Source organism: Cyanistes caeruleus, chromosome 2, assembly GCF_971803275.1.
Source record: "Cyanistes caeruleus chromosome 2, bCyaCae1.hap1.1, whole genome shotgun sequence".
Classification (NCBI taxonomy): domain Eukaryota; kingdom Metazoa; phylum Chordata; class Aves; order Passeriformes; family Paridae; genus Cyanistes; species Cyanistes caeruleus.
In genome coordinates, this window is record NC_141702.1 from 39,535,429 (window position 1) to 39,545,879 (window position 10,451).

General features: G+C 42.3%; 1 protein-coding gene across 17 annotated transcripts in view; it reads left to right on the plus strand.

The window, feature by feature from the left end:
• Positions 1-8,846, plus strand: part of KLHL32 (kelch like family member 32) — a 120,539-nt gene extending 111,693 nt beyond the window's left edge. For 16 of the 17 annotated variants that reach the window (XM_086876578.1, XM_086876580.1, XM_086876583.1 and 13 more), the window contains 4 exons: positions 1,175-1,233; positions 3,682-3,874; positions 6,025-6,119; positions 7,924-8,846. In XM_086876578.1, coding sequence (XP_086732704.1) covers positions 1,175-1,233; positions 3,682-3,874; positions 6,025-6,119; positions 7,924-8,085 — 509 coding nt within the window. In that variant the 3' untranslated portion in view covers positions 8,086-8,846. The remainder of the gene's footprint in view (positions 1-1,174; positions 1,234-3,681; positions 3,875-6,024; positions 6,120-7,923) is intronic. The other variant, XM_086876591.1, reaches the window with a different exon arrangement.
• The last annotated feature ends 1,605 nt before the right edge of the window (positions 8,847-10,451 follow it).

Below are 10,451 nucleotides of genomic sequence, written 5' to 3' on the forward strand. Positions count from 1 at the left end.
GTCCTGGCTGAAGCAGGACATGCCCTCACAGAAAGGGAAGTGTCAACAAAATGAAATGTACTAAGATAAAAATACTTCATCTTATTGCTGTGATATGTGTGGTACTACTATTGGTCCGTGCCATTAAAACTATAATATAAATAGTTTGTCTGTCAGTGTGAGTGCCACTGGTGTGTGGCCACTGCCATGCCCTAGTTCTGCCCAGACCTCGTGGCAGGATGAAGGTGAGGTGCAGCTTGCAGGTGTTATTTCTGATTCCATCTTCCCATGGGCCCAGTGCTGTGACAGGGGGGGACTGGGAACTGTGGCAGTGCTTCAGGGACACCATGTCCCCAGAAGTCTTGAGCACATTCAAAAACATGTTTGAAGAAGTTTTCCATGTTCACTTAGTGAAATTTGCCATTTAAAACAAAACAAGAGGAGGATGATTGGGCATTAAACGTCTCTTTAATGTGTTGAGGTAAATACCTGGTTTGCAGCATCTACTTGGGTCAGACTATTCCAAGCTTTTCTGAGGTGCTTTACACCATGCTTTGCTGATCACTATTGGTATTGGTACCCTATTGGTAGGGAGTCTGGTCACTGTGGAGGAACCACTAAGTTTACCTCTAAATGACAAGATGTTCTCTCTATAACACAAACTAAGAACAGAATTTCTTTCAAATGTGTAGATAAGCACAGTTGTGCAGGCTTGAACTGGGCTCTCTAACTGGTAGTGTATCGCCTCTGGTAAGGCAGAGCTTCTCTCTGACCTCTTCCTTCTCATTGATGCAAGCCCACCTCCTCCTCTTTTAAACCATGCCACACACTGAATGTTCTTTGGAACAGGAATGGGGTTTGTCTTTGTGTCTTGATGAAGGCTGAATGCACAGTTATGTATAAACAGATTAATTTTTAACTCATTTTTGGCCCACAGAATTAGCTCTACAAAGGAAGTGTATGGGGGGGTGTTTATTGATGCTGTTCTCTGTTTCTGTATGTTTGACAAATGGGGCTGCTTTTCCCCTTTCCTTTAACCAGATTAAGAAGTGGGGTGGAATGTAAGCAAAAGTGGTGGTATGTAATGTAATTATTATCTGCAAATGAACTCTAGAATTGGTTATTTCTCTGTACCCGATCTTGGTCCTGGCTTCACTTCTATGAAAAATTGTAACCTGTATAAACTCTTTTATAGGAGGAGTAACAAATACTGCACAATATCAAAATAGACTCATGGTCTATGATCCTAAGCAGGTGAGTATCTGTGTTATATATGTTTTGTTTTGCTTCAAATAGATCTCTTGGCAAATACATACAAAGATTTTGTAAGGCTAAAAGCACTGACCATTTGAATTAGTGGTGTTTTAAGTTCACTTTGTACTGATGTGTGAGTTTAACAGGTAATGGAGACCCTGACAACTTATAATTTTAAGCCTGTAGGAATTAGAAACATCTTAGATTAAATACAGAAATGTGCTTTAAATCCCCTGTATTTATCAGTATTTCTTCTGCTTTTTTTTTTTGTTTTTTTTGGGGGGGTTTTTTTGGGTTTTTTTTTGGGGGGGGGGGGTTGGTTTTTTTGTAATCGAGCAGCCCTGGGCAATATATACTCAAAGTCTGTGTCCCAAAACCGCTCCTTGTCATTGGCATTTCTGTTTTGAATTGCATATATGGGCCTTTTTGTTTCCTGAATACTTTGAGAACTGTGCTACCTTGCTGTGACTTACTCTGCTGACTGCAAGGGTGCCTATCATTTCATTACCTAAGCACCTAAAATATCTTTTAGGGATTATTTCATACATTATGTATGTGTTTTGATTAGGTTAGCACGGCTCAGTAACCATTTCAGAGGGTTAGGGCACGGTTGTGCCCTCTTGCTTGTATTAGGAATTAAAAGTCCTAAGCTTGCAATCAGAGTTGCATAGCCTGATTTACACACACGTGGAAGAGTATTGACTTTTCTGATTGTAGGATAGGGGCTTTGATTACTGTATTTGGAGCAAAATTGTGCCAGGAGATACTTTTGTGTGGTTCCCACTGACTTTTTAAAGTATAGCACATACAGGATCTGAAGCAGAAAGCAGGAGGTGACACACCTGCCTTGTTCTTTTGGAGGTGCAGTTTCATCATTGACTGCAAATGCTGGCTGTCCCAAATCCAAGTAGCAATTACAGGCAGAAATCTTACTTGCTTGTGAGGGAGACACGTATTTGGATACCATTTCTCTATTGTGTACCTTTCACTGGGATTCTTCACTTGCTGGTGTGAAAGTTGCACCCCAGAATAGCGGTGCTGGGGCTGCCTCAGTGTACCGTGCTGACGGCGGGGAACCCGGCCTGGCGCGTGAAGAGTTACAGAGGAATTGTGCACTTGCATTCTTCAAACGACGTCTGCTTCGTGTTTGTACACACAGGCTCTTTTTAAAAATTCTGCTGGCATATTGTTTACGGTGGGTACTGGAAACCATCACATCTGCTTGCATCTCGCACGGAATCTCAATAGCTCTATCACGGAGCCCCAGCGCCTGCTCCTGCGCGAGGCCTTTGTGGCGAGTCGATAATGCCTGCCATCTGCCACCGAGCACACAGCTACCTGCCAACAAGCCGGCTGGGCTGACCTCTGCTTCCCCACCACTGATTAGTATTCACACACCGGCTTATTAGAAATGACCCTGCCAGGCCCCTCTGTTTCGCTGCCTTTGCAGTGCTTTGAGGCTCACCTGGCAGGCACTGCAGTGGAGGAAGCTAAAGATATAATCAGGGGATGCAGGCAGGCTTTGCAAAGCAGATGGTGTCTATAGTCTGGTGTTAAGAGACTGGACTACTAATGCAAACATTAATGCCTAATATTCAACTATAACACGTTGAAATGTATAGCTATATATTGTGGAGGTTAAAAGGCAGAAGGCTTAGGGGCTCTGGAGTTGCTGCACCTGTATCACAAAAAGATTCCTCACAGATTTTTAACTTCTTTCGCTTAAATAAAACTTATCCGTTGCCAAATTGCTTGATTTGGTTAGGAATAGCAGGAGCAATTGTTTTCTCAGATATAAAATACTCTGCTTTAATTCCTTGTCTTCCATGTCTTCCTGCCTCTCCTCTAATCAGGTAAAATTCTTGAATATCATTAATGAGTAAGAAAAAAATATGCAAAAGGTTGTAACTTTGTAAGTTTCCACAAATAAAGGGTTGACATTAAACCAAATGAATCATTTGAGAAGATTCTTTAGGAAATTATTTTTCCTGTTGCTTTATTCCCCAAGGATAAGATCAAATAAGCTTCTGAATAACGAAAGGCAGAAGAATCTCTCTTCTCTCATAACAGAGCTCATTGGTACAGATAATTTTAGCACTGTATACAAAGGAGACATTTAATAGTCTGGTTTAAGGAGAATTTGCTACTGAATTATAAAGAAAAAAAAAGACCTTTGAAACCTGATGAGCTAGACAAAAAAAATAGAGCAATAAATGCCATTAAATGAATGAACTTCAATGTGAGAACTGTAAATCATGTGTTGAAAGTCCACTATCCTTATTCAGTGTTACAACCAACACATATGTCTAGCATATGAACAGAACCAGTATATGCACTTGTGATTCCTGACCAGGGGCAAGAAGAAACCAATACCGTGCTCCTGTTCACTGCACTGCCACTATAGGTGTGTCTTTGAGCAGTGCTTAGACAAGCCCTCTCTCTTTCCAGAATAAGTGGTTAAGCCGTAGCCCGATGCTGCAGAGGAGAGTGTATCACTCCATGGCCGCTGTCCAAAGGAAGCTGTACGTGTTAGGTGGGAACGACCTCGACTACAACAACGATCGGATCCTGGTCCGGCACATAGACTCCTACAGCATAGATGCCGACCAGTGGACTCGTTGCAGCTTCAACATGCTGACAGGTGAGCGTTGTACAAAACTCACTACTGTTGAACAGAAACAACTTTTCCCTTTAGATGCCTTTAGTTGTGGAACCCCTTGACTTTACTACAAATGCTTCCAATCTATCACAGAAGCCAAGAAGACTTTTTTTTTTTTTTTTTATAGTTCTGGCATTCAGTGGTCTACAAAACCTTTGTTTTAGCAAATTGTACATTAAATTTTGAAGAATTTGCAGATAAATTTCATTTAATTAAGCAGTGAAAATAATTTGTCATAATATTACCAGTACTGTTTTTTAATTCTCCAAAAGCTTGCCTGTGATATTGGTTTAGCTCCCTGTTTTGAGTGTACAAGAGACTAATCTGTCTTTACCACGTAACATCATTTTGTAGTGGTTTCTGCTGGCATTATAGGGCAACAAGCTTTCACTGAACTATGTTAACTCTTGCTTATTTCTAAACAGTATTGTCATGGGGTAATTTATTCTTGATAAATTGTGCAAAAGGACATGTATTCATAAATGAATTGAGCACTTAGTTAACTACAGGACCTGTAAAGTTCTTCTTATTAGGAAGAACTGTTACAGCTGGAACTTGCAAAGCACTGCAGTTCACTGTCCCTACCACCCAGTCCACCAAAGTTCACCTTCACCTGATACAATTCCCAGATGTAGTAGCCCCTTAAATCCCAGGGAGAGACATAGAATCAGAGAATGATTTGGGTTGGAAGGCACCTTAAAGATCATCTAGTTCCAACCCCCTGCCATGGGCAGAGACACCTCCCACTAGACCCAGGTTGCTCAGAGCCCCATCTAAACTTGAGCATTTCCTGGGAGTGGACATCCACAACTTCCCTGGGAAGCCTCACCACCCTCACAGCAAAGACTTTCTTCCTAGTAACTAATCTAAACCTTCTCACTTCCAGCTTGAAGCCAATCCCTCTTGTACTGTCACTATATGCCCTTTTAAAAAGTCCTTCTTCAGCTTTCTGTAGGCTCTGTGCTGGTAGTGGAAGGCTACAATTAGGTCACACTGAAACATTCTCTTCTTCAGGCTGAAAAGACCCCAATTCTCTCAGCCTTTCATCCTAGGAGAGGTGCTCCATCTTTGTAATCAACTCGGTGGCCTCCTCTGTACTTGCTCCAACAGGTCATTGTCCTTCCTGTAGTGAGGTCCCCGGAGCTGGACACAGCACTCCAGGTGGGGTCTTGCCAGAGTGGAGCAGAGGGGCAGAAATCACTTCCCTGAACCTGCTGGCCATGCTTCCAGACAGGCATGTGACACATTCTTAGTGTACAACAGTAGGGTTGCTTGGTTTCCAAGTCAGGCCATCAGAGTACTTGATGGACACTAGAGAGAGAGTCATAGATTGAAAAGGAATTACACATGATCAAACAGAACTAGGTTTTCATGTGTCTTTTGCTTACTACTTAATTATTATATGGAGGAACCAACAGCCTTTGAGAAGGATGTCATCTGATTTGCAACTGCAAAACCCTGGCACTGCAGGCACCCTCCTCACTCTCAAGCTGACCCTGTGTCACTAAGTGCTGTGAGGCAGCCTTCCCTCCACTGCATTCAGGTTCCTTCCAGAACTGGTGCCTCAAGAAGCTGGCTAAACCTTTCTTTCTGTCAGTACAACTGGCAGTAAATGTGCCTGGTGAATTGTGTAGTGCAGATTTTTTTAAGACCGTTTCTCCTTCAAAACTTCCAGACTTGTTGGGAGACAGTTGCTATGGGGATGAACTTGTGCAGCAGCTCCTGTGATTTTCACCATACTTGCACCCGGAGGAGGAGCGGGGCTGAACAGGTGTGGGCAGCACGTGAGGGGCACTCGGTGCTCTCAGCCTCTGTGGCTGTTTGGTTGTTCATGTCTGATGGAGGCTGAGGGGCAGGTGGGGACCGTGCCTGTCACCTGTGACACACGTGAGGAGGGAGCAGATGGTCTCCTGTACAGCCACATTAATGCTCATCTGGGCAGCACCAGGCAGGGCTCCTGCAGAGAGCAAGGAACCGTCCCCATGCCTCACCTTCACTCCAACGTATTGGGAATTCTGAAACAGTCAAGTTACTGCCAGGAGTGTTTGCATCCCATTACAGAAATCCAGCACTCGGTGTTAAAAGGGTTAATTAAACACTGAAAGTGGTTTCTATTTCCTTCTTTGCTTTAGGTCAAAATGAGTCTGGAGTTGCTGTCCACAATGGTAGAATATATTTAGTTGGTGGCTATTCGATTTGGACAAATGAGCCTTTGGCATGTATCCAGGTGAGCGATTTAGGTTTCTTTTTAAAGTCTTTTCCAGTAATTTTGCAAGTATAAGTTTTGCATAGATTTTATTAAAAAAGGAAAGTACATGTGAAGTGGAGAGATTAAGGATATTTCTTATGCAGCCACTGAACCTGCATAAACAGAGAGGAAATACTGTAGATATTAAAAGTATTTCCAGATGAGCCAGTAGATGCAATTCCTCTAAGATATTCCAGTAAACCAGGGTTGAATTGTCTTTCCTTTGGCAAGGTTTGGATAAAATAATGTGTATATATTCACAGGTTACACAATCAAGTTCAGAATTAAAGGGTTGCAGAAATGGATGATGGGGCTAAGAATTTTTCAGCCCATATTGGGATTTTTCTTTTCATTCCAAGTTGTGTTTCTGAAGGACAGCCAGAGTTAACGAGTTGTTCATTGACCAAGTGCAGCCAGCCTGCAACCTGCCCTACTGCTTACTACTTTAAAGCTTCCGTGGAAGTTTTTTGATCTCTGCTCTAGGCAATAGGTTGTCCAGCAAACTCTTGTGCTCTCCCATCTTTTACAAAAGCAGCTCACCCACAAATCCATGACTTTCAGGTATTTTGGTACAGAAATTAGGAATTCTTATCTTTCTGCATGTCTCTGAGTGAAGTAGTTCTGCAACACAGCCTCTGCTTTGTGACTAGCTGGGCAGTTAAAGTCAGAAACTCTTGTTTATACCTCAGTTTCTGCACTTCTGCTGATAAACAACATTTTTATTAGCTTCCAACTTTTTGGATTTTAGAATTTCACCTCCAAACTGTCCCATAAGACAAGAAGTTAGGCATAGCATAAGAAGGGAGCATATGAGGTTGCCAAGCTGCTGGTCTTATATTAAACACTTAGTAGCATGAATTTGTAAAGATTAAGATAATGCAAGATAAATAGTTAAAAACATGTTCTGGCCATTAGTATAATTGTGTTTTAGCAAGTTGTTGAATACCATACCAAAAATTTATTGGAGAAAGTTATTCAGGCTGGCTTGGATATAGCTGACATATAATGCTTAGATGGAGTAATAGCAAATATAGAGGTAGCAGCTGTGCTCCACTGGTGGGCTCATTTATAGTCAACAGGTACTTTGCACTATTGCACCTGGGTTTAAATACGGTTTAGTGACAAGCAGAAATAATCCTGGGATCTTGCTTTCTTAAATGGACATTTGTCCATATCCCCAGACTGGTCGTGAACTGGCAGCCTGCCTGACACAGTCCCCACATAAAAGGGAAAAGAAATATAATGAGTGATTTGGCAGAGCTGTGTGTGCTGTCCCTCCTCAGCTGTTGGCAGTGTGCCTGGCTTTAACCAGCAAAACTAGCCCTTTTATCTTCCAGTAGAGGAAAACGAGGTTGCTCTCTCCTTTGGAAGAAAAAAATCCACTTTTTTCAAATACCTTTACTTACTTTAAATCAGTCATTTATTTGACAGTCCCATCTTCTGTAGAGCTTCTGTGCCTCCTAACCTTGGAGCTGACAAACGATTTGTGCTCTGTGCTAACAGGAGCCCTTCTGTGCAGAGTAAACCCACTTGCACGGCTGCACATTCTCCTGCTGGGAAGCAGGATCCAGTGTCATTGTTTGCTCCCGAGTGCCTGAGCACTCAGGTTTTGGGTTGGGTGATGAAAACAGCAAATGGATCAGCAGATCCACAAATAATCTAAAAATTATCTGAAACTACCTTTCCTCTGGGATTAATAGTAAATACATGAGATGGGTGCCAGCAAATTTGTTTCAGCTTTCTTCTGTGATCCCAAAAATACTTTGTATGCTTTGCTATGCAGGTGCTGGATGTTAGCAAGGAGGGGAAGGAAGAGGTATTCTATGGGCCTACACTCCCCTTCGCTTCCAATGGAATAGCAGCCTGCTTTCTTCCAGCTCCTTATTTCACATGCCCCAACCTTCAGACTCTGCAAGTGCCTCACCACAGGATCGGCACAATGTGACGCATTCCTTGCGCTTCACAGAATCGAAAGTGGAGGGGGAAAACGTCAAACCCTGTGTATAGAAGGGTTTCTCTGGGTCAGTGAGAAGAATCAATCCACTTGGGCTGCTGCTTTACCATCACACATTTGTCTTAAAGTCGGATCACAGCAGGCAGGCAGGAAGTTACAAAGCCTGTGTGCGGTTTCTCTCCTCGGCCTCAGACGTGGAAGCAGATACGTGAGAGCGTTGTGCATTTCTGCTGGTGACTACTTGCTATGTGTCTTCTTCATTTCCTTATGCAACTTCGTCAGGCATTGTGGATGCTCTCAGTTCTTCCTGGGCTGCTGCTCTTTGGAGTCTGCACAGTCAGTTGTTCACCAGTGGCGCTTTCAAAGACAATAAAAAAGCTCTGTTTATGTTGACAAAGATGATATAATACTGTGCTAATTATGCAACTTACTCAATACCTTTGGCAAAAAGAATAACAAATGTGTTGACTTCCAATTCTGAACTCCATCGTTTACAGTTTCTCATTTAATAATACTTCATTTGAAATTTAAATACTTCAAAACAGATTAAAACAAAAATAAGAAACAAACAAGCCCTATAGGATATGAGGAACAGATAAAAATCATCTCAGCTGAAAGGCAAAGAAAATGAAGCTTCATGGTTAAACTCAAGTCTGAACTGAATGTGTTTGTCTGAGAATCTAAAGATTGTTTGGGATGTCATTTACCAAGGTCTACTACCAAATAAATGTTACCTTCTGTCATATGATCAATTCTTCCTGACAGCTGCAGTCTTTTAATGCTGGAGATCAGCCTCTTTACTGTATAATTAAAATGTGCCATTTACTTAATATTTTTAATATCCAGTTTGCAAGGGGTCACCACATTTACAATTATCAATGAGCAGTCTCATTTTGTCCAACATATGGTCCCACAAATCACTGGTCTCCAGAGGCTAAACAGGTGTAGAACAATGTCAATATTTATTTATTTATTCTTTCAGTTTATATAGTGTGTCTGCATTCCACTCTCCAGGCATATGCCAGCTCACAGCAAATACTCTAACCTGGTATATTTTGACTTTGCTTGGCTACTGCAGCCCCTATCTCTTATCTCTGTGTTTTATTTACCTATTGAACAAAAATGTCAATGTTTGTAAATATTAACCAAGCATGTAATTAAATCTTTCTCTATTTCTGATTTGTGGGTACTCTGCACTTCTCTGCCTTACCTACCGATCAGCTCCCTGCCACTGTGCTGCCTGAGCAGACCTATCAAATTCCTGCTGATGCTCCTGCTAATGCCATGTGTGGAATAAGCTACAGCAGTAGCCCGTGCCTGCTGGACAGGAACAGGTTTGACTTTGTCCAGTGAGCAGTGCTTTCTAATCAGAACTGTCTTTTAACTTTTAAGGGTGTGATTACAGGGAGGTAACTTTATTATCATTTCTGTCTCCTGCTGGGCAGTGTACTGGTGGAACATCACCTTTCCTTTTCCATACACACTCAGGTTAGAATGTTTTATGGTTGGGTTTTTGGTTGTTTTTTTTTTTTTACTTTTTTTTTCTGCTGAGTCTTCTCACTTTGGTTGTCTCGAGCAGAGCTGCAGCTGCCCAGTCTTTGCCTGGCACACCAAGTTGCTGACACCATCTCCCTGTGTGCTCCAAGCACACCTGTATCTAGGCAGGACTTTTCTCTGTGCTGTGTGGGAGCTGGATAGGCTATACATCAAGACATATTTTAATTTCTTATTTGAATTTGTTTGATCTCCTGAAAATCTGCATGCAAGGGGCAGCTCTCTGAACAGTCCATTTACAGAAATTGTTTTCCTGTGTGGACCGCGGGGCCCAAGCCAAGCAAGTATTCAAACTTTGACTTAGGTATGGCTTTCAGGGAGACAAATAGAGCACATGTCTCATTTTCAAGAGGAGGGTAACTAAAATAATCAGAATGTGTGCAGGGTCTTTGAGTCTTATCCCAGAGCTACCACACCAGGTGAGTGATCCGCTTTTGTTTCAGGGGCAGAACTGACACTTCCTGTTTGTAAAGCCCAGGACACCTCTGGACAATTGTGCAAAGTGTGTTTTCTATGTCAGCTTAGTTTGGAGACTTTTATTCCTAGGTCTCACAGCTTACCACAGCTGTAGCTATGGAATAATTTCTAAACTGCTGCTTCTGGAGAGCAAGGGGAAGGATAAGGATGGATCAGGATGACTGCTGAGCAGTGGGTAGAAAGCAGCAGCAGTGGCCTGGGCTTGAGAAGCAAGGGGAGGCAGCTTCCTTATACAAAGCAGCATGTGCCTCTTGGTTTGAGGTCTGAAAGGCAAGAATGTTATTTATCATGTTTGTTCTGCCTTTTAGACACTTCTACTGCTCTGG